General features: G+C 38.7%; 1 protein-coding gene and 1 long non-coding RNA gene across 8 annotated transcripts in view; both read right to left on the bottom strand.

Moving 5' to 3' along the window:
• Positions 1-25268, bottom strand: part of PDE10A (phosphodiesterase 10A) — a 332447-nt gene that overhangs the window by 85583 nt on the left and 221596 nt on the right. For all 7 annotated transcript variants that reach the window (XM_078383193.1, XM_078383194.1, XM_072994372.2 and 4 more), the window contains 2 exons: positions 7348-7376; positions 2464-2584 (listed from right to left, as the gene is read on the bottom strand). In XM_078383193.1, the coding sequence (XP_078239319.1) occupies positions 2464-2584; positions 7348-7376 (150 nt within the window). The remainder of the gene's footprint in view (positions 1-2463; positions 2585-7347; positions 7377-25268) is intronic.
• LOC144585898 (uncharacterized) lies at positions 8-2456 on the bottom strand. The gene is made up of 2 exons (XR_013540511.1): positions 1883-2456; positions 8-1851 (listed from the first exon to the last, which is right to left on the bottom strand). It is a non-coding gene; the product is annotated as an uncharacterized LOC144585898 (long non-coding RNA).

Genomic DNA, 25268 nt, shown 5'->3' with positions numbered 1-25268 from the left:
ACTAAAAATGGGGAACTAAATACAAAATTGCAAAAATAATTCATAAATATGCTACATGAACTTGTAATACAATTTCTATAAAATATGCACAATTATTTCTATTAAAATACTCTATTTGTAAGCTGCTACAAGAAAAATGAGCTGATTATCCAAGTTTCTATCAGCTCACAACAAGCATATTAGTACACTGATCTTGCTTTCTTCCAGGATTAAACAATAGTTTTAATAGAAATGGGAAAACACATTAAACATATACAAGTGCATTCTGAAGAAAACTAGAAAAAACTGAGCAGAACTTCTACTTCTAAAGGGGAAGCTAAGAGACAGTCTATGTGTTCAACAGCTCCATTCCAGGTTAAACTTTCTTGTTTATCACTATCATCCCATCATTACTGTTAACTGTCCTGCAGTTCATCACAATAATTAATTCCTTTTATTCTTTGCATCAAAAATTAGAGACCTCACAGGAAAAAAAATCAGTGAAAACTGGCATCATATGAAGACAATTTCAGATGCAAAATTAATTAGTTGACATAACTTTTTGCATTACTGTTGTTGTTGTTGTCATTGTTAAATTAAACAAACATTTATATCTTTCTATAGCTAAAAAAAACACATTCAAACATCTGTGACTTGTTTTAGCCAATAACCTCAAATGATTTGCAGAGTTCCAACTACATAATCTTGAAGAATGAACATTCTCATAAAAATTTAGGGTTTTAAAAAAACACAGCCAGCCAGAAATGCAGTGATTAGCACCAACCTGGCCACCATGTACTCACTAATAATATAGTCTCTCGGTTGTTGTGGGTTTTTCAGGCTCTTTGGCCATGTTCTGAAGGTTGTTCTTCCTAACATTTCACCAGTCTCTGTGGGCGGCATCCTCAGAGGCCAGCAGTCGGCCACAGAGACTGGCGAAACGTTAGGAAGAGCAACCTTCAGAACACGGCCAAAGAGCCCAAAAAACCCACAACAACCATTAGATCCCAGCCGTGAACACAAATGCAATATAATCTCTTTCTTTCTCTCTCTGTTTTAATTCCTGCTGCTCTCATGTAATCTGCCTGGCATAGATTATGATCTACAACTCTATATTCATTCTCTAACATTGTTACTGGTGGAGATATTTTGCCCAAATGCACAACAGTTATATAGCAAATTATGAGTGTAGTGCAAGATCTGAGAACTCAACTTCAACATTTGTGTTTTAGTAAGCTTGGGTACAAACAAACTCTTGGTACATTATTAGTATAACAAATAATGAAACATTAGGACAGCTTTAACATCACTCTGTAATCAAACAGCATTTATAAATACACAGCAAGCATTTCATATTCCTTTGTAACAGTATCTAATAATCAGAGTTTTAGTGAAAAGTCTAAAATGGAAGAATAAGGGTAAACATAATAATCATAAAATCAGTGGGTGCCTGCAAATTTAAAAAAAATTAAAACTGGCTAAAACTTATGGCTCACAGTTAAGTTACACACACATTGGCCAAATCATCTTGTGTAGCTATGCAAATAGCATAACATTTGGAGGCAAACTGCTCCAAGTTAATAAGTCACTGTAGGCACACTGAGTCACAGAACTCTGCACGTAACTGATAATGTCTATGTTGATTTCTTAGCTTGAGGAAATTTACCTCCAAAAGTCAGGTCATCTGTGCTATGCTAAAATAAGCCGGTCAGAGGATTTGGGCCATTTTTTTCCAGTTATAACAGCCAACTATACTTGCCACAAAATTACTTTTTTTTTTCAAAGTATACAAAATTAGAATTTCATTTTTAGTGGGAAAAAAAAACACTTCAGCACATTTATTTCACTATAGAGCACAATGAGGGAAGAACTCTGTTTTCCATTTTTATAAAGTGCTCTGCACTATTGTTTGAAAAGGCCTTCAGGAACGTTTTCCCCCCTCAGGTAGTAGGCTTGACCCGTGGTTTTAATTCTATCAAAGATGGGTATTGCCACTACTTGTATATTAATTCAATTATTTAGTTATTTAGGTTAATGTTTTGAGTTTGTTTTATCTTTGTGTCTTTTTATCTGGAAGGTGGAATGGTTTGTGGGGGTTTGTTTCTTTGTTGTTTTTGTCTTGATCATTTATGGTTTTGTATATGACCACCTAGAATTGTAGATTTTCACTATGTGGGGCAGTATAAAATAGATTGATTAAATAAATAAATAAATAAATAAATAGTAGAGCTCTCTAGCTTTACCTTCTGAGTAGTCTGAATTACTATGGATATTTATTCTAAAGTGAGATCATTTAGGGAAATATATTTGACTTATATATAATACTATTGTAGTATTACTGTAGAGGAGCTTTTTGGCTCTGATTCCATTTTGAGTTAAGATCCAGGGTACATACAGCCTTTCTTTAATAATACAGTAAATATATTATCAAAACAAACAAAAAACACTGCACAGCTTACTTTGAACACAGAATTATTTTCTTACCCATTCGAATGATACTACTCAATTCATATAATAATAGTTGATTGTTCCCTCCTATATCCAACCGTTGTTCTATATAGCTGTTCAATTCATATACCACTCCTTGCATATCAGAATTCTGGTACTAGTAAAAAGAAACACATATTTTAGAACTACCAATCATATTTTATGCCAAGTATAGTGTATCCAGTATTATAGTAACAACTATAAGCATTGCAAGGATGAAACGGCAATTCAAATTATGTACTCCAAAACCCTAATCCTCTACACTGTCTTTTCCAAAGCATGCATATCCTCTCGGCTTCTGCTTTGTTAATACTGTCAATGATTCTAGAATTACTATGGTTATACTTGCAACTATGTACATGGAGGTGGCAATGCTAGCTAAAAACTTATATTTGTTTCAAGAATGGCAGGATTTCTATACCAGTTTTTAGACTGAATACTGACCAGAAAAGGTCAGTACTGTATTCCTAAAAAGACGCAACAATATTTTCTTGAACTGTACAGGTTTAACTGTAAGCTGATACAAGCTAAGAAAGATAAAAGTCAAAACTAATCTAAGATTTATTGAAAAAAGAAGCACAAGAATAACAACTTTTCTGAATGCAAAATTTTAAACTACCTGTACTCTTCTAATTATTAGAATATATTATTGAAAAGTGATTTTTAAAATTATATTTCCATTTTAGCATGATTTAAATAAAACACTGCATTTTTAGCACCTGGTTTCTTTGCAGTTTTATAACAATGTGACAAAAGTTCTTTGAAGTTCATAACCATGATATAATTATAGCAATTGAGCCACCTGAGATTTAAATTCATAAATTAAAATTAAGAATGCTTTTAACAAATGACAGCAGAACAAAGACTGAAAGCTAAGATTTTTTTAAAATGACAGTTTTCAACTTAACAAAAAGATGTTGATTTCATTTAAAGGCTAATAAGAGAGAGATGGGGCAAGTTTAGAACTCTAAATTTAGAGCTTAGGGTAAGGTGAAGTGGCCTTCAACTATGCTACCATTATATATAGTATTAAGATAAAGAATTTTAGGATTGTAAAGCCCATGTTTCCCATGTACTCCAATAATAATTTGTCTCTCTTTCTCTCCAAGACTTATTGTCCTGTCAGCTAGCTGTGGAACCATTATGGGTTTTCATTCAAGTTTTGTTTCGTTGTGATTGTTCAGAGTCACACCCAGGAACCGTTGAATGGAGAAGCCTTGGGGAGGTCAAGCCAGTATCATTACATTCATTCATTCATTCCATTCATACCCAGCCTATCTGTTCATCGCGAACACTCTAGGCGGCTTACAACATAACATATAAAACAAGCATATATATAACATAATTAACATAATTAGAAAAAAGAAATTTTTCTCCAAGATGGCGAGAGAACAAGATAAATTATAATAGACAAAAAGGGAAGAAAAATTAAGAATTAACTGGAAGGTGGGGAAGGCCTGCCTAAACATCCATGGTTTCAGTTGTTTCTTAAAACTACTCAGCGAACCTGCTAACTAACTACTGTACCAGCTATTGATGTGGGGATCCCAGGCTTCTCCATGAGAACTGTATGTCTCTCTGGAACTGGAAGGTCAATTGGAATGTCAGAGCAGTTCTTTTTTAAAGTCTGGATACCTCACAAATTGAGGAGGTGAGTGGATGGATATATTCATATTTCAAAAATGGGGGAAGCTGTTCTTGTCCTCAAATGCTGGTGTAATTTCTGGGGGTGCAAATAGCAAAAAGGAGTCTAGGAAGGGCCACTTCAGTGAAGACAATGAGGCATAAAACTAATGTCAGAGACCAAATTCATTAAGAATAAATGGCATGGAATGGAAGAACACAGCTCTTCACTTCTCATTCTTTTGAGTCCTCACATCCTTTCCCCACAGTGTGAAACTGGTAACTGGCTTTTGTGAAAGAAGAACATCAGCTCAAGAATTAAGCAAGTGTTCACCGGAAAATTATTGAATAGACAAGTATGTGCAGTATAAATGCATTATTAATAGGCATGATAAGTTGTACAGAATAGGCAAAGTTTCTACACTTACAGGCTAAATACTAAAAAGAATGGGTAAAAGCCAAGCAGGAAACCTGAAGAGTAAATATGTCTGAAAGCCAAGGAGGAGAAGTTAAGCAAGCAGACAGAACTAAATCAGTGATTTGTAACTCTAAACAGTGCATATAGATATGCCTTCAGCATGAATTAAAATAAGCAACATCAATCTTTAATTTGTCTTACTTTTATTTCAAATAATATTTTTGTTGCCTTGGGACTCATTTAAATGGAAAAAAACACTCTTGTAGATTTTTCTGGAAAAGAACTCGTTTCTGTGATTGTCACAAAGAATTCTCTATACTTCAAAGGACTATAATTGCATGTTTCCTTGAAGAAGATATAGCATCTAAACATTTATAGTGTGTGTGTGCTAGGTTAGAATGTCTTCTTCCCTCTAATTTTTCTGCTGTCAAGCAAAAAACTAGTTACTCAGGCAGGCCTTTGGTAACTGACCTCACTTGCTGAGGAAGGGGATTTTAACTGGATGGATACTGACTTTTAATTTATTAGAAGCTAAAAAAAATCTTACTCATTTTATGTTTTAATTGCACTTGTTTTTATTTGTTAGCTGCCCTGTACTTGTTCCTGGGGAAAAACTACTACTTTTATTAAAAGTATATTTTTCTGCTATCTCTTTAAGACTACTTTTATTACATAAATAAAATTAATTAATAAATAAATACATTATTAAATAAATAAAAGTAGTCTTAAAGACACAGCAGAAAAATATGTGAGAAAACAGTGAGACAAGTGCACCAACAGATAATCATATTTTATTGCAAGCACATAAATAACCACAGGCATGCTGGAATAGTTTTATTGTTTACAAAGAATTTGGCAATGGCAAACCAGAACCAGGATTATAGGAAATACAATACCAGTGTTCAATGACTGAATTTCACTGCACTGTATCTCAACACACAACATCAGTTCAGAGGCATGTCTGTTAAAATGCCTGCCCTATCAAAGAATCATATAAAATAAAGATGTGTGCTGACTTTTCCTGCCCAAATGCATTTATTTACTACAATTCTATACTATTCAATAGCCAGAATTCTCTAGGAAAGTCACAGAACAGGTGAAGCCATTGAATACAAGAATAAAATACAAGTGAATTTTATCTTCGTATTCGTTAAGGCTTTCACGGCCGGGATCCAATGGTTGTTGTGGGTTTTATGGGCTCTTTGGCCGTGTTGTTCTTCCTTACGTTTTGCCAGTCTCTGTGGCCAGCATCTTCAGAGGACAGCACTCTGAAGATGCCGGCCACAGAGACTGGCGAAACGTTAGGAAGAACAACCTTCAGAACACGGCCAAAGAGCCCGAAAAACCCACAACAACCAATTTAATATTCACGTGCAAGAACACACCAAAAAGATAATCCTTAGGTGTGAACAAAGATCCATCCATAAATAATCCTGGGGGCAAAGTAGAGAAAGGAATAATGAAGGTGGAATATAAAATGTGACAAGAAAAAAGGGGAAGGGTCCACAACTCCCACTTCCCACCTCATTGCTTGTTATATGTAAGCACCCTTTCCTCGAAAAGAACAAGTTTGGATTATCAAGAAAACTTCCTGCAACTATTTTCCATTTTTGAGGATTTGTATTTTACACTATTTTGGCAAATCTGTACAAGGCACTCTTGCAGCTCAGAGGAACACTGGTATCAGAATAATAGAGCAAGAAACTACTTAAATGAACTCACACTAGAGATTATTAGAGGGCATTTAAATTTCATCAAATCCAGAAATCTGCTATTAAGGGTTTTTTTTTAATCATACATGAGAAAATGGTTTAGCTAGGAAAAAAACGAAGTACATTTCCATTTTAAAACTTTAAATTATTTAAGGTATTTCCAACTATCAGTTGATTTTCATAACATTAAGATACTTTCTATTCATAACTGAGCAGGTTATACATCCCTCAGGAAAGTGATTAGAAACTGACAGTTTCTCCAGCACCATAAATGTACCATCTTATGTGACCAAATCATAACATAAGAATTATTATAAAGAATTATTTATATACTATAAATGACAAGAAATAAAAATTACAGAGTTTGGGGCTTCTGCGCAAACATGGTAAAGTACCAACAGAAATTTCTTTCTCTTCAGTAAAGTGACAACATATATATTTCAAAGTTCAACAATGTGGGCATTCTACTTGTACAGCTCTCTACCTCCAAACCAGGGAAGACCACTTGAGATGTGGAGCCAGCCACATACACCTTCACCAAGAGGTTAAGATAATTCCTTCCACATTATAGCATCTGAACAAGGGTGTAACAGCTAAATATGAGGCACATTTTTGAAAGGTGGCTGGGAGATTGGAATGCTAACTCCTCCCTGCTTAAAAACATAAAGAGCTAGTTCCACTTTGAGCAGGATCCATTCCCTCTCCTAAACATCTCTCAGACACTCTAAAGTCCCCAATGAACACCTTTGTTTAGAGGAGATGAGGACTGGCAACAGAGGGCAGGGGTACGGAAAGAGCAGAGAAACGTGGGGAGGCTGGACGTTGTCCTTTTCAAGCATTCAGCTTAGCACTCAAAATGTTTTACTAATTTTCAAGTTGAGCTGGAGGTGGTTTACTCATCCCTATTACTCATCCCTATTAAAGAGCTTCACCAAGCAGGGCATTATGCTCTTAATTTACATCCTAATACTCCAAATTTTGATACTTTAAATGCTCCGAAAGTTATGAGTGTGCTCACCAGCAGTTTTTCTGAAGCTATTCAGTGAATGAAGTACAAATCATAAAGAAGTCATTTGAGAACACTATTTTACCTTCTGGGGAACAGAGGCAGAACTGTACAATACTTACCCTGCTGACGGGTTTAGGAGTTGACTCATCTATGAGAAAAAGAAGAAAACAATTAGATGCTCTTCAAAAGTTATGGGCTAATCTTAGAATAAAAATCCTGTTTTGTTTGGCAAAATAACACAACACATTGCACAATCCTACCTCTGCTTTCATGAACAGTCTAACAGGTCCATTGCACAACAGTATTTTCAGTACTTTTTTTTTCTCCAAAGAGGTTTTAAGAATGAAAATCTATTCAACACATTAATGAATCAGACTCATATTAACTACTTTCTGTTTGTGCTAAGAAGGAAAAGCATGGTTCATGTGTGATACACAAGCACCATAGCTCTCTGAACTGTCCTTCCTGAAACATATTATCTAATATGAAGGGTAATAGTCATGCAGGGGATGCTGCAAGAGCTACTCTTCATATGATTCTCAGGGAAGTACTGATCTTGTACTTGCGTCCTATTAAAGTAGGTTCCACAAACCTGGTTTATCCCATCGAAACAAATTTACATTCCTGCCTGCCTCAATTTGTGGCATCATCAGATCTGCAGCCCGCTAAGCCAGAAACAAAACCACGTAACAGCATTGAGGTTGGAGTAAGCCATATTTACACTGCAGAGTATATTGAAACAACACTCTCATAATTTCACACAGTCCTCTTTCTTTACTTAGCAGATCCAGAAGAAGCAATGAACTGCTTAATCTGCACGTTGCCACTGCAATAGACTGCATTGGACTACAAACATGAGGCAGGAACAAAAAATGCAAAACATTCTTCTTGCGAAGCACGGCCATAGGAGTATTTGTCTTGCGAGTCATCAACCCCCATGGCCAAAACCATTTGTCTTGCAAGTTTTTTGTCCTGAGAGGCATTTGCCTTGCGAGGCACCACTGTATTTAGGCATTTGGCCTAACACAAGCAAAGCTTAAAGAGGGAACTTGTGTGCACACATAAACTCCAACTGCAAAAACTGGGATGTATGCATGCTCAAAAGCCTGATGGTGCCACTTTGCTCTAGCACCCCTGAACCTTTCACATTCAGCATACAGTTTTGAAGAATTATGTTAATTGTGTTTGGCTAAGTGCAGTTACAGAACTGGAATGATTTGAAGGCCAAGTCCTGAAGCTCTAGAATGCTGAGTGATAAGATCCCATTCAGGAATGGGGCCATTTGTTTGTTTGTTTTAAAATAGTGATATACCATCTTTCTCTGAAAGAATCTAAGTAGGCTTACAGTGTTAAAAGACACAAAGTTAAATGCTAAATATTACAATATTTTAAAAAGCATTACACAGATATCCTATTAAAATTCCTAATAAGAGTACACTGTAATATTAAAAATAAAAGTAAAACAGAGAATAAAATGCTCCCTTTAAAAAATCCCCTTGGTCAAACCAGTCATTTAAAGGAATGCCTGCATGAAAAGATCTTCATCTGCTTGAGGAAGGACAGCAAAGATGGGGCCAGTCTAGGTGCAGGGACAGAGAAGACCCTCTCTCACGTCCTCACCAAACACACCTGTGAGAGTGGTGGGAACAAGAGAAAAGCCCCTCCTGGTGTTCTTAAAAACCAGATAGGCTCAACAAAGGGAGATACAATCTTTTAAATAGCTTGGACCCAAAACATTAAGGGCTTCATTGGTTAGTAACTTTTTACAGTGGTGCCTCGCTTAACGGTGATAATCCGTTCCAGGAAAATCGCCGTTAAGCGAAATCATCGTAAAGCGAAAAAAACCCATTGAAATGCATTGAAACCCCTTCAATGCGTTCCAATGGGGTCAAAACTCACCGTCCAGCGAAGATCCTCCATAGGGCAGCTGTTTTTGCTGCCTGTCTTGTGGGGAATTCGTCCCAGAAAACAGCAGGGAGCCATTTTGTTTACCCGGTGGCCATTTTGAAACTGCCAATCAGCTATTTTAAAATCGTTGTTTTGCGAAGAATCGGTTCACGAAGCAGGGAGCCGATCATCACAAAGCAGAAAAAACCCATTTAGACCATCGTTTTGTGATTGCAATTGTGATCGCAAAAAGATCATTGTAATGCGGTTTTGTTGTAATGTGGGGCAATCGTAAAGCAAGGCATGACTGTATTGTGCCAGGAAATGGATTGGCAGCCAATGAAGCTGCTGTAACAGGGGACTTATATGTTCCTTGTAACCAGCTCCAGTTAATAATCAGCAGCCTTGCTGGAATTTCCAAATACTTTACAGAGGCAATCCCATATACAGTGGTGCCCCGCATTATGACAACCCCGCATGATGATGAAATCGCTTGACGACTTTTTTGCAATCGCTATAGCAATCACAAAACGATGGTTCCTATGGGTTTTTTCACTTTACGTTGATTAGGTCCCTGCTTCACGAACCGTTTGTTCGCAAAACGATGATTTTGCCGGCTCTGCAAAATGGTTTCCCTTTGTAAAATGGCTGTTTTCCAGACAGAAGTTTTGCAAAACAGCAATTTTAAACAGCTGATCAGTGGTTCTCTATGGGCGATCTTCACTGGACAATGAGGTATTTCCCCATTGGAACGCATTAACCGGTTTTCAATGCATTCCAATGGTTTTTTTCTGCATGACGACGATTTCGCTGTATAGTGATTTCAACAGATCGGATTATCGTCGTCATGTGGGGCACCACTGCAGAGTGCCTTACAGTAATCCAGCCAGTATATAATTAAGCCATGTGTCACCAAGGCCAGATCAGACCTCTCAAGGGAGAAGCAGAGTTGGTGCACTAGTTTTTACTGTACAAAGGCACTCCTGGCTACCACCAAAACCTGGGCATCCAGACTCAGAGAGAGATCCAGGAACAGTCCCAAGCTAAGCCATCAGTTGTTGAAACTTACCAGGTGATCATCTATCCATGACAATGGACATTCCCACAATATGCCCTGCTGATGCAAATGCCTGAACAAGGCTAAGAAGGGTCAACAAACTGAAGCTCCATCCAAACACAATAAGAAGTATTGTTGTGGGGTGGCTCCATTCTCCATGTTGCTGATCCATGGTGTTCAGCCTGTTCTTAACAGGGTCACACTCCCTATGACTCAATGGTTCTCAACTACAGATGGGCATAAATCAGAAAAAATGGTAATTTGTTTTGATTCATGATTCAGAGATTATTGAATCATGAATAACAAATTTACAAATTTTTGTTGACAAATAAATCAATTTATTGATTCATTGTTTTTTGCCTTTAAGACACTATAAAACAACTCCCAAGCACCCAGAGACACCAGCATTGCAGAGAATCTTCCCCTGACTCTCCTCTACAATACCTCTGAGTTTGGTGAAGATTGGGTTTCGGACACCAGAGATATACATCCACAAAGGGGCTCTCCCGCAGGACGCTGCTATTTAGCAGCTGGATTGTGGAAACCCAATCTTCAACAAACTTGGAGAGATTGTAGAGGAGCATTAGAAGAAGCTGTTCTACAATTTTGGTGTCTCCAAGTGCCTTGGGGGCAGTTTTATAACCCAATGAATTGACAAATCAAAAATCACTACTATTGTTGATTCGTATTTGTTGGGGGCATTGATTCGTATGAATAAACATCAACAAATCAGCATTTTTGAATGAATCTGGTGATTCATTTTTAAATTTGTGCCCACGTCCATTTTGAACCATTTATTTCTTACCTCCCAACAAATCACTCTACCAAAGAACCTGGATCCTAAGCATGAGAGAAACGAAAACTGTTTTCTTCCAAAAAGGACATTTTTATACTTACAGGCACTCTTGTATTATAGTCATAATTTATTCTGAGTTTTAAGAGCATGAAAATTGTAGTAACATTTGTTAGAAGTAAGCACAAATAAATGAAAGCAAAATAAAAAACATGAATTCTATTACTAGTTGGAGTTTTCAATAATACTTTGGAGCTTAGAATTCATTATTATGGTACCTGCAAAACATAGAGTTTTCAATTCTTAGTAATTCTTATGAAAACCCTGCTTCACTTGAGCCTGATTATTTCTACATACCACTGCATATCACTACATAGATCTACGTACCACCAACTAAGAACCACAGCCATAACTGATGATGTTTCACCATTTGGGGACGCTTATTTTTTAATCCTTGTCATTAGCAGCACACACAGCTGGTGAAAAACCTTTAACCAATAATGTGGAATAGAATCAACTGTGATATAAAGCACTGCACAATGTTTACTATATCATAGTTCATTCTTGGCCCAACTCAAAGTGCTGGTTTTAATTCTGCAAAACTCTTCACAGCATTGGGGACGTCTTCCCACACTTTGTGACCCACATCCTGCAATCATCATCAAAGCCCCTACCGAATGACCACTCCATTTAGATGCAACAAGTGACCATGCATGAGAGGTATTTCTCAGCAGATTTGTCCCTACTTCCCCCCCACACACCCCGCAGCTTTGGAATGCTGTTGCCAGATGGACCACTTTGTCTCTTTCTCAGTATGTTTTTGGCAATAGACCGTCACCTTTTTATTTTCACAGGCTTTACATAAGCCTGCCAGAGGTATTTTAAAGCAACTTAAGCTATGCAAAACTTTTTCTCTTGTAGTACAGTACTTAACCCCAATTATGTTTTAGTTTCTCTGGTGATTTTAACTAGATCTTTTGGCGTGGCTTTGATGTTGACTTTCACTTGTTTTTAATTCACATTTATGTAAATTGCCCTGAGAACACATTTATTATAGGGTGAATAATAAACAGAAGAGTAAACTTGAATTTGAAATACTTGTCAAAATGGATTATTTACAATTTTAAAAGGCAGAAACTCATGCTTGCAGTAAATGCTTGTTTTATTTCTTTTTTATATGCCTCCCACACTACCCAAAGCTCTCTGGGCTGCTTACAACAATTTAAATACAATAAAAAGATAAAACAATTAAATTACAAGTAAAAATACATCACTTTCTACCATCACTATCTTAGCAAGAAAATCAACACACTATACAAGTACCCCTTTATTCCAAGATAGATCTAAGACAAAAATTCCTAATCATGTTGATTGTCTTCCACAACAAATTTCAGATCAATCTTTAGTGAGCAGGTTAAGAAACAGCTATAGTTGAAGAGCTGATAATACCAGAGACTCTTGGTTTTTTTTTTCTCATATCAGGGAAATATCAAAGTTTCAATAAGAAATCTTAGTGTGCAAGATGATTGACAGTTAATGAAACAGTATACATTATCAGTGTGTTTACCACATTTTGACTATGCAAAAGCCTTTGACTGTGTGGACAACAACAAACTATGGCAAGTTCTTAAAGAAATGGGAGTGCCTGACCACCTTATCTACCTCCTGAGCAATCTATATGTGGGACAGGAAGCAACAGTTAGAACTGGATATAGAACAACTGATTAGTTCAAAATTGGGAAAGGAGAACGACAATGCTGTATATTGTCTCCCTGCTTGTTTAACTTATATGCAGAATACAGTGGTGCCTCGCATAGTGACGATAATCCGTGCCGCCAAAATTGTCACTATACAGATTCGTCACTTTGGGAAATAAAAACCCGTTTAATGCGTTCCTATGGGCAAAAAACTCACCTTTATGCGAAAATCCTCCATACGGCCGCCATTTTCGCTGCCCGGTAAGCGAGGAATCTGGGCGAAAACACAGCGGACAGCTGTTTTTTTTACCCGGCGGCCATTTTGGAACCGCCGATCAGCTGTTGGGAAATCTTCGTTATGCGAAAAACGCAAAGCGATTTTTTCCCATTAGAAACATCGCAATGCGATCGCAAAAACAATCGCAAAAATCCATTGCTATGCGGATTCGTTGTTAAACGGGGCGCCCGTTAAGCGAGGCACCACTGTACATCATGCAAAAAGCTGGACTGGATGAATCCCAAGCAGGAATCAAGATTGCCAGAAGAAATATCAACAACCTCTGATATGTAGATGATACCACTCTGATGGCAGAAAGTGAGGAGGAATTAAAGAACCTCTTAATTAGGATGAAAGAGGAGAGCACAAAAAATGGTCTGAAGCTCAACATCAAAAAAACTAAGATCATGGCCAGTGGTCCCATCACCTCCTGGCAAATAGAAGGGGAAGATATGAAGGCAGTGACAGATTTTAGTTTCTTCGGCTCCATGATCAGAGCAGATAGTGACAGCAGGTATGAAATTAAAAGACGCCTGCTTCATGGGAGGAAAGTGATGACAAACCTAGACAGCATCTTCAAAAGCAGAGACATCACCTTGCCGACAAAGGTCCGCATAGTCAAAGCTATGATTTTTTCCAGTAGCGATGTATGGAATTGAGAACTGGACCATAAAGAAGGCTGACCACCAAAGAATTGATGCTTTTGAATTGTAGTGCCGGAGGAGACTCTTGAGAGTCCCCTGGACTGCGAGGAGAACAAACTTATCCATACTGAAGGAAATCAACCCTGAGTACTCACTGGGAGGACAGATCCTGAAGCTGAGGCTCCAGTACTTTGGCCATCTCATGAGAAAAGAAGACTCCCTGGAAAAGACGGTGATGGTAGGAAAGTGTGAGGGCAAGAGGAGAAGGGGATGACAGAGGATGAGACAGAGGACAGTGTCATTGAAGCTACCAACATGAATCTGACCAAACTCCGCGAGGCTGTGGAAGGACAGGAGAGCTGGTGTGCTCTGGTCCATGGGGTCACAAAGAGTCAGACACGACTAAATGACTAAACACAATGATTTCCACATTTGCTTACAAGGAAACCCAAGAAGCCAGAAATAAGTTACGTCTCTAGATTTGGGTGACATGGTCCAGCACTAAGAATGAAAGGATTCATGTATATTCATGTAAAGAGGGTAAATTGGTTCTCTGGCTCCTGTCTAAAGACACACATAAAATCTCATGAGGGACTGAGCTGAGAAGCTTTCTGTCCCCTACCAACACTCTAAATCTCCAGAGGTCTGACTAATTCCAAAATCCACCATCATGGAGCAAATTCATGCACATTTTTATACATATGATAGACTGAATATATGTGTGGAAGAATAAGTTTTCAAACAAGTTAGTGTTTGATGGGCTGGGATAATATTGAAAGGAGCATTAAGTTATTAAGGACTAGTTGTTCACAGGCCAGCCAAACTCCACGGATTTGGCTCAGTAACACAGGAACAATTTGTAACAGTTGCTGTGTTTGTTTTCATTATACTTAAATCTTTGGAAAGATTTCAAACTGTATGCAAACCCGTTTTCTTTACATTTGCCTTTCATCAAGTAACTGGCTGCCCTGACTGTTGCATTTTTTGTTGTTGTTGTTGACATTTTTATCTGTATGCACTGAGTTTTCTTTTACAAACACACACACAAAATAAAAGCAAGAACTCTAAAAAAAACTTACAAGACAAGGAAAATAATGAAAGTAAGCCCCATGAATTCTCTAATTCTGGTGCTAATCTTCCATAGAATATGACAATATATTGTTTTACAGGCTCATTTTCTTGTTTCTGTGTTCCTAAATGCCTTGAAAACAAACAGATTTTGCTGAATTCTGCAGTGCAATCCTTAACATTTGCAGAGAAGTCAAGACAGAGCAGTGCTCTTTTCAGACCAGCTGACAAGGGAAACAAAAGAAAATGCCCCTTGGGAACTGTCTGCTAACGTCAATAAGGGTAAGGGGATCATTAGCTGTAGAAATGATAGGTTACCACATGGGAGACAGCAATAATCCAACATGGAACAGATTTACGTCAAGGGAACTATTTCATTCCCTCCAAAGGAGCCCTAGTGTAACTACAACATACGTACATTTCTTCTAGAGACGTATTTTATTTATTGTACTCTAGGGGATGAAAGTATTACACTGAGAAAAACGTTTTAAGTATCCTCAGGACAAATATGAGCTTTGGAAAAATGACAGGAACATATGCTCCTTCTTCTTTTCAAGATATTTGAACAAATCTGTTTGAAATCATATTCTACCTTCTAAGTAAGGTTCCACGTCTTCTCCATTCATGCATAAAGTAGAAAGTAGGGAATGCAATTTTTAGAGCAAAATGAACCACAAGGTACATTCCTTACCATCTCCAGGGAATATTAAATCCTCCTTCAACCACTAGTTTATCATTCTGAAGTTTCTCAACATAGGTCCTTCTTTCCTCAGCCAAACTGAAATACCACTTCAGCTGACAAAAAAGTGCTTACATGCAGGACCTATGGAGGGGTAAAAGCAGGTTGCTTACCTGTAACTATAATTCTGAGAGTGATCATCCATGAATTCACATAGTTGGGCTTCTATGCCTGCTCAGAAGCCCAGTCAGAATGTTCTATTTGACAAAGGTTGATGGTTTGGACCACATAGCTGCTTTACAAATGTCCTGAATTCCCTTAAAAAACTTTTGAAGTACAGTAATGAGAACTCTAGTTGAATGACCCTTAACTGCAGACAGTAAAGGGATATTGCTGTATCACAAGCCAATTTGATTGCAGATACCATCCTATTTGACAAATAGTGTGTAGAAACAGATTGATTCTTTCTGAGACCATGGTAACAGAAAACACATCTAACCATTCTAGAAAGAGAACACTGAAGGAGAGCAGAGTTCTTTCCAGTGATAACTGAGAAGAAAGAAAACTTTCAGAGAATAATAGGATGTGTGAAATGGGAAATGGACATGGCATTAGGTAAGAAATCCATGTCAAGATACAACATTACTTTATCTGGATGAAGCTGTAAAAGTAGGTCTGAAAAAGTGTCCATGACTTGTCCATGAAAGCTCACATTAAAATATAGCAGGTTGTCTTTAAGTTGCCACAACATGTTTGTCTTTTTTCTGTGTGCCTGATATGTTACAATGGGAAGTAAGACCTAAAGGCACAAATCTCACGGATTCTTCTAGCTGAAGTTACAGCAAACAAAAACACTGTCTTCAAAGTCAAGAGTCTGAGGTTTGTATTCACCAAAGGGTCAAGCAGTAGTTTTGTTAACTGGTTTAAAGCCTGAGAGAGAGACTAAGATATAATAGATGTACATAAATTAGGCTACACATTTCACAAGCCTCTTAGAAACTTTTTAACATACAGTTCTGGAATGACTTGCTAGCTGCGTCACTTGATGGCTGATAGGTTACTATGGATGCAAGGTGTACCTTCAACAAAGAATATGCCAAACCAGATTCCTTTAAATTGAGAAGGAATCCAAGCACTGTGTGAAGCACCACTGATTGTGACTTTGCCTGAACTTAATTCATAAACTGTTGAAATCTTTTCCATTTACAATATTTTGTAAAGACCAATTAGTAGATGTTTTTCTAGAGGACTGTTATGATCATCCTTAATCTTTCATATTGTCAGCTTTAGTCTATGTCTGGATGTCATATTTGATGTCTGTGGAGTGTGAGGAGATGGCTCCACAATGGGAGGAGAAAACATGGGCCCACCATGGCATCAGTAGGATTGAATCAGCCTTGTCCTGTCTAAAATTTCATGGTGAATTAGAGGAAAGGGAGGGAAAAGGTATTTCCAGATCATGGTGAATGTGTCTCTCATGGAATCTGTTTCCTTTCCAGCCCTGAAACAACAATGACATTTCCAACTGATCCTTCAAGTGAACATGTCTATGTGAGGCATTCCCTATCTGGGAGTTATTTTGAAAGTTTCTGGTGCTGATTCCTATTCAAGGGATTGTGAAGACTTTCTGCTGAGAATGTCTGACTGGGTCTCATTTTCCTGCTATAGGATGTACATGTCTGAGTATGCACTACTCCCATCAAAGGCTTGTGAAATAAGGAAGAGCTGTAGAATGAGTGCCTCCTTGTTTGTTTATATAAAGAAGTGTGGTGGTGTCGTCCATCACAATCTATACAATTTTTCTCATCACAGGCAGCTCAAAAGCTCCCAAGGTTTTGAAAATCACTAGGAATTCCAAATATTTGGTGTGATTGCTCTTTTCCTGAGGAAACTATTGCATGAACAGAAATGTTCTGATAATGGGCTGTGGCGGACAGCCCACACGTCACTCCTGTCAGTCATTTTAGAGCTCTAGTACAGGAATCTATGACAGGATAGGAGGGGCGGAGTCAAGAGAACTGGGAGTGCCAGAGAGGCAGTTAGGAAAAAGATGGGGAAGTGTTTAGACAAGATATTGGACAGTTGGTTATTTAGAGAATATTAAAGAGTTAAATGGAATTAGAAGTACATTGACAGTCAGAAAATATTGAGATCTTGATTATAATAAATGAGTATAAGCAAGCTTATAAGTAATCAAATCCATGTTTAATGAATGAATGACAATAGAACATCCATGATTTTCTTTCTGTGATTCACTTATTTATCCTTAAATAAACCTTGTTTTGTTTGGCAGCAAAAGTGTGAGACTCATAATTGATATAGTGAGGATAATATCCTCTGGTGGCAGCAAAAAAGAGGTAAAGTTGTGTCCGAAGGTGAACCTAGGCGAGGGGGAAAACACACAGGGGTCACTGGGGTTGTGCGACATGAACTTTCCATTTTAAGTCTCTGGAATCCATGGTCAGTAGGACAGATAGCTACAGTTGCTTGAATGAGATTCCCATAGACAAACTGGGCAGGAACGTCCACCAAGAACCACCAGAAGTACTTGACATGGATGTGGTAAAGAAACCATACCTGAAGAGGTCTCATTCCCAGTCAGAAGTGTCTGGCAACTTCTGTGGTTGAAGCCATCAATCCCAAAATACTTTGGATCAAACATGCTGGTACTGAGTGATGACGAATCATCTCCTGTAGTTCTTAAGAATTATCTTGCCACTATAGACTTTAGAACAACACCTATGTATTTTATTTCTCTGGCAGGTATCAGAAATGACTTCTTGAGATTGACACAGGGACTGGACACAGGTTGAGTTTAAATGCTGTATTTCTCTCCAGGGGGCTGTGTGACTCTAAAAACAAGAGATGGTCATCTATATGTGGGAAGATGGCAATCCCTATGACTCTTGCTGCCACTACAGCCATGCATTTCATTAAAACCCATAGCTATAAATAGGCGAAAATGAAGCACCTTGAATTCAAAGATCTTGAAGGAAAGATCAATGATCTTGCCTGATGGCTATGTGAAAATAATCATTCCTCAAGTCTATGATGGCAAACCAATTTCCTTTCCTCAGCAATGGAAAGACAGTAGACAGTGTCACCATGTGAAATGTCTTTGCTACTATATATTCATTGACCACAAGTAGATCCATGATAAGACATAATCCTCCATCCTTCTGGGGACTGTAAAGGGGCTGGACTCAATTATCCATAGCTTGTCTTCCAGAAATTTAGATCCAAGTTGTTGAAGATAATTATAAAGTACCTTGAATAAAATCCATTCTGAACTTCTGTTAATGGAACTGGGTCTGTTGCATCCTTTGTAGCAAAGTCAGTATCTCCTCTTGCAGAACCTAGGATGGTTTTGTTCTGTGAATTTTGCCATTAGGAGACTGGCAAACTCTACTACACAACCTTGGGAGATAATGGAAAAAACCCAAGAAGCACTGGTGACCCTGCATCAAATGGTGATAAACAGCATGAGTCCCACTTCTGGGAGCAGAAACTGGAGGTTGAGAAAGTATGACATGGCCTGTTTCAGTCACAGGAGTCCCAAATGTTGTTTTGTTTTCCTGTCATGTTTCTCTGAGGCAGAAGTAGATCTGGGTTTGTTGTATTTAGTTTGGTAACAGTAGAATTGATGTGTGGACCAGTTCGATGCTCTAAATTGTTCTGATGGAAACGTGTTTTTAAAGTAAAATTGGTAACGCCTCCCCAATGGTCTAGTTTATCTTTGGCTATGTTGACAATTTTGAGATGAGTCACCCATACATTTTTTTGTTGTTCTCATTTTCTTACCAGGTCCTCCATCAGTTTGTCTGTTTTTGTACTGAAGACACTCTTCCCATCAAAGAGAAGATCCTCTATCCTTGGCTTGGAATCATGAGAGACCACCAGTGATCTTATCCATGTGTGACATCTCAGAGCCACAGCAGAGTGCCATCCTATTTTCTGTTGTGCCTGCTTGGCTTATGCATGTTCACACTTTATCCATTCAGCTGTTTGTTTGTTTGTTCCACGCATTCCTATAGAGCTCACATACTGCAAAACACTACTCTAAGTGACCCAAACACCCAACATGAAATATTTCAAATAAAACAAACAATAGATACAAACCCACAATAATGGTGACACCAGGAACACACATAGGGTAGCTCAAGATTTGAATACCTCTTAAAACAGGACTATCTTTCTTGTTGTTGTTTAGTCATTAACTCATGTCTGACTCTTCATGAACCCATGGAGCAGAGAACGCCAAGGCCCTCCTGTCTTCCACTGCCTCCCGGAGTTGGGTCAAATTCATGTTGGTGGCTTCAATGACACTGTCCAACCATCTCATCCTCTATCATCACCTCTCCGCTTTGACTATGCGGACCTTTGTCGGCAGGGTGATGTCTCTGCTTTTGAAGATACTGTCTAGGTTTGTGATTGCTTTCCTCCCAAGAAACAGGCGTCTTTTAATTTCGTGGATGCTGTCACCATCTGCAGTTATCATGGAGCCCAAGAAGGTAAAATCTGTCACTGCCTCCCTTCTGTTTGCCAGGAGGTTTCTGTGTGAATTTCGTTGTATGGATATACTATGTATATACTTACAATGATAATAATTTTTTTTGATTTGAGGTGATGGGACCAGTGGCCATGATCTTAGTTTTTTTATGTTGAGTTTCAGACCATTTTTGGCGCTCTCCTCTTTCACCCTCATTAAGAGGTTCCTTAATTCCTCCTCACGCTTTGCCATCATATCTGAGGTTGTTGATATTTCTTCCAGCAATCTTAATTCTGGCTGGGGATTCCTCCAGTCCAGCCTTTTGCATGATGTATTCTGCATATAAGTTAAATAAGCAGGGAGACAATATACAGCCTTGTCATATTCCTTTCCCAACTGTAGACTATGAGGGCTACTTCAGTTGTTCCATATCCAGTTCTAACTGTTGCTTTCTGTCCCACATATAGATTTCTCAAGAGATAGATAAGGTGGTCAGGCACTCCCATTTCTTTAAGAACTTGCCATAGTTTGCTCTGGTATACACAGTTTTGTGTAGTCAGTGATGCAAGAGTAGATGTTTTTCTGGAACTCTCTGGCTTTCTCCATAATCCAGCGCATGTTAGCAATTTGGCCTCTAGTTCCTCTGCCCCTTCGAAATCCAGCTTGTACTTCTGGGAGTTCTCAGTCCACATACTGCTGAAGCCTACCTTGGAGGATTTTGAGCATAACCTTGTTAGTCTGTGAAATGAGTGCAATTGTATAGTAGTTGGAGCATTCTTTGGCACTGCCCTTCTTTGGCATTGAGATGTAGACTGATCTTTTCCAATCCTCTGGCCACTGCTGAATTTTCCATACTTGCTGGCATATTGAGTCTAGCACCTTAACAGTGTCATATTTTAAGATTTTAAATAGTTCAACTGGAATGCCATCACCTCCACTGTCCTTGTTGTTAGCCATGCTTTCTAAGGCCCACTTGACTTCACTCACCAGAATATCTGGCTCAAGGTCAGCAGCCACACTATCTGGGTTGTTCGGGACATCCAAGTCTTTCTGGTATAATTCCTCTACGTATTCTTGCCACCTCTTCTTGATTGTATCCCAGTACAGCTTTTCCCGCTCTTTTGTTGACTATGAGATCTATTCCATTTCTTCTACGGGATTCTTGCCCACAATAGTAGATATGATAATTGTCTAAACTGAATTTACCAATTCCCGTCCATTTTAGTTCACTGACGCCCAGGATGTCAATGTTTATTCTCCTGTTTGATCACATCCAGCTTACCAAGGTTCATAGATCTTACATTCCAGGTTCCTATGCAGTATTTTTCTTTGCAGCATCAGACTTTCCTCTCACTTCCATGAATGTCCGCAGCTGAGTGTCCTGTCGGCTTTGGCCCAACCACTTCATTAGCTCTGGAGCTACTTGTAGTTGTCCTCCACTCTTCCTCAGTAGCATGTTGGATGCCTTCCGATGTGAGCGGCTCATCTTCCAGCGTCATATCTTTTAGCTTTTTTTCTGTTCATGGAGTTTTCTTGGCAAAGATACTGGAGTGGCTTGCCAATTCCTGCTCCAGGTGGATTGTTTTTAGTCAGAACTCTCCACTATGACCTGTCCGTCTTGGGTATCCCTGCACAGCATAGCCTATAGCTTCTCTGAATTAATCAAGCCCCTTCGCCACAACAAAGCAGCAATCCATGAAGGGGAGGTCAATCTTTAGCATCCTCTTAAAGGATGGAGGAGAGGAGGTCAGATGTACTGCTGGGAGCCCATTCTATAAAGATGAGCCCACAACCAAGAAGATGCAATTTCTGATAACAAGTCTTTGTTGTCTCTCTCAGCATGGCAACCGGGAGAAGTACAGCCTAAGAAGAACAGGTGGTATGGAGTGATGTCATCAGGGAAATACTATACGATATCTATTATACACCCTCAACAGAGGGGAGTTTTGGCATCTGAACCCTCTATTTAGGGAAGCCAAAAAGCAGATCAAAACACTGAAGTAAAAGATGTTTCTCAATGGCTTTCTGATCAGGGTGCCTATACATTGCATAGACTGGCTAGAGTTCATTTAAAAAGAAATAAGACCATTGTTTCCAAAGTAGATGCTCAATGGCAGGCAGATTTGGTCAATATGCAACCATTCACTCAGTACAACAAGGGCTATAAGTATATCCTGGTATGCATCGACATCCTTCCTAAGCACAGCTGGGCAAAAGCTCTCAAAGGCAAAACAGATAAAGAAGTGGCGAAAGCTTTTGACGCTATTTTCAAATAAGACGGAAGAAAAACTGACAAAATGCAAATGGACCAAGGAAGTGAATTTCTAAACAGGCCTATAAGCAGCATATTCAAGAAATGCGGAATACACCATTTTGTCACCAATAATGAGGTCAAAGAGGGAGTGGTGGAGAGGTTTAACAGAACATTAAAAACAAAAATGTGGAAGTATTTCATGGCTAATAATACCTACAGGTATGTGGATGTATTACCAGAGTTCCTTAAAACTTATAACTACAGCATTCATAGTTTATTAAATGTAGACCTGTAGATGTGAATCATCACAATGCTCTGGCCGTCTGGAAAAGGGTCTATGGGGCCTCTGCTGAAACAAAAAAAAAGAGGTACCAAGACTCAGAAAACGAGACCCTGTGAGAGTTTCTAAAACAAAGGGGGTATTTGATAAGGGATATGAACAGAATTTCACCACTGAAATACTTATAGTGGATGGGGTTATCAAAGGAGCAGAAAGGCCTGTATACCAGTTAACAGATTATGATGGGGAGACCATAGTCCGGACTTTCTATCCTGAAGAACTGCAGAAGATCAATGACTGGGAAGACAGATTGTACAGAATTGAAAAGATTTTGGACACAAAAGGCAGGGGCACAAAAAAGCTTCACCTAGTGAAACGGTTAGGTTGGCCTAGGAAGTTCAACAGCTGGGTGTCTGTCTCTGAAGTTTCTGAGGTCTTATAGGACAGAGAAGCAAAAAGAGCGATCATGTTTTTACATCACACTCCCCAACAACTATTGTAAGAAAGTATTTCCTCAAAATACAAATGCCAGCTTTACAACAACGCTATCCCAGTCCTTAGATTTGAACAGGGTTTGGGAAGTTGGCCTAGCTGAGATACAGTATCCTCAGAGCTGGTACACAATCCTTAAAAATGCCCTGTTTTCCATTTCTGAGGGTACCAATAAATGGACCTTTCAGCTACACAGGGGCTATTACAAGGACAATTCAGATGTTCTGAACATGAATTATATTATGAAACAAGCTATAGGCCTGCAATAAGCGTGGTAGGCCTATGACCTGGTCATGGGAAAAGTTAGGTTCACAGGCCCTGAAAGTTACTTCTTTTCAGCTGGTGCTGAGTTAACCAGCAGTTTGTGGGTCCCTCCGGATGAACCTGTCAGAAAAATACCTCATGCTGCAGACCTTACCGGAGGTTTCAGCTCCAAGGATACTGTATCTCACTGTAGAAAAATATAAACCCCAAGCAAAGAGCACACCAACTGCTCCTGGCAGCGAAGACCAACCAATACATAATGAAAATAAAACAGCAAAGAGATACTCAGAGAGACCACCACAGTCATTATGGTACCAAAATATGCCAAAATGGGATCAAACAGAAGGAAGCTTAGCACACATGAATAGCAAACGCTTACTGATCTATCAACCACACCACCTAAAACTTAGAAATGCCTTGTACATAAGATACATAAGACAGGAGATGGGCATCTCTATTCCATCAAGTCTGAGGTGAAAAATCATGCAAGTCTATTGTTCACTACTAGTAAAGGTCATGAGTTAATGCTTGCTGACCCAATAATATTGTTTTGTGGCTATCAGCTAACAGAGTTTTTCTGTAATCTGTACAGTATTTGAAGAAGAGAGGCCAGGCCAAAATGCAATAGTTAAAATAAATTGTGCAAAAAGCCTTACTACATGTAACTGGTGTGATAGATGAAGGAGAACTGACAGGCAGCAAGTGTAGACAAAGTTACCACCAAAGGCCAGGGATTACCACCCAAACTTCTGATGCTACAGAGTTCTGGGGCATCAGCTGACCCATACAAGTCATGCACAGAAGCAAAGAACAGAGAATGTATACTGCAGACTTACATGTGAGCAGCGGGGGGAGGGGCAGTGTTTCTACCACCTCTCTTCATCTCCCTCCCTCACAGTTCTGTAAGTTTGGGGAGGGGGACACCACAGCACTGCCTATTTTCTTCCTCCTCTACTGAAGGAAATCACATCAACAGAAAGGAAGAGATCTGCAGTGCTTGAATACCTGCTCCTGCCTGCTACCAATTTGAAGGAAACTGGATTTCCCCTTCAGCTCAGAGTCATGAAGACCAGACAATCCTTGGTCCAGTTCTTGCCTCCATTACCATTATCTTCAACTACACCAGTACCCTCTTGCTACCCTTTCCTAAAATGTCTTGTCTGGATCCTCCTGCCTCCTCTTGGATATTTTTTTCATGTCCTCCAGTTTGAGAAACAGTGTTCTGCAGTTTCTAAGAAACGAATAAAATGTTTTTGCTCAGAGGACAGGAAAATTCACATGCCTTTTTTTGCATATGCTCTTACTAAAAAGCTTCTGCATCTCTTTCCAATGCACCTTGATTTTCAGAAAAATAATTCAGTCCTGGGTTCCTTTGACGAAAGGAAGTGGAATAAAAATATAATCATTCAATCAGACTATAGTCAAGCTGGATCTACCTTCATACTGTTAGCGTTGTATATGGCTGCAACCATTTTTCCTCAAGCTGTCACAATAAAAGAACACTACCAGCAGCAGGGGGAGGGGTGACTAGGTATATAGAGTTTAACTAAGTTGGACTCTAAATGAAAAGAGTTGGCAACATGCAGCAATGCCAATGTTGATATAAACCCCTCCACATCAGAGGCCCAGCACAATTGCTCTTCTGCCTTGTCCCTTAAGAATAGAGTTGCCAGATATATGGGTACCAAAAGAAGGACATAGAAAGACAGAAAAGAGGGCAGAGGATGTATTTAATGTTCCACTTGAATAGTTCTGGATTAAACCCACAATCAATACAATTTTATCACAATAGCTGCCAATAAATGTCTCTTAGTGAACCAACCAAGAAACAGTCATGTTAAAAAATAAAAATAAATTCAATGGAGGCTTTTTTTTTTCAAAATACCAAGAAGCGTTATTTAAACAGCCAATTGTACAATTACAGTGGTAATTAAGAACTTAAGAACTTAATCCGTATTGGGACTGTGTTCTTAAGTTGAAAAATTCTTGAGTCGAAGCACCATTTCCCATAGGAATGCATTGAAAACCATTTACTCCGTATCTGCTGTTTTTCGTTCTTAAATTGAGGCGCTGTTCTTAAATCGAAGCATTAGTTCCCATAGGAACTAATACAAAGCCGGTTAATCCGTATCTACCACTAAGGGGTTATTTTTTCTTCT

Source organism: Pogona vitticeps, chromosome 1, assembly GCF_051106095.1.
Source record: "Pogona vitticeps strain Pit_001003342236 chromosome 1, PviZW2.1, whole genome shotgun sequence".
Classification (NCBI taxonomy): domain Eukaryota; kingdom Metazoa; phylum Chordata; class Lepidosauria; order Squamata; family Agamidae; genus Pogona; species Pogona vitticeps.
This window is presented reverse-complemented; position numbering and strand designations above follow the sequence as displayed.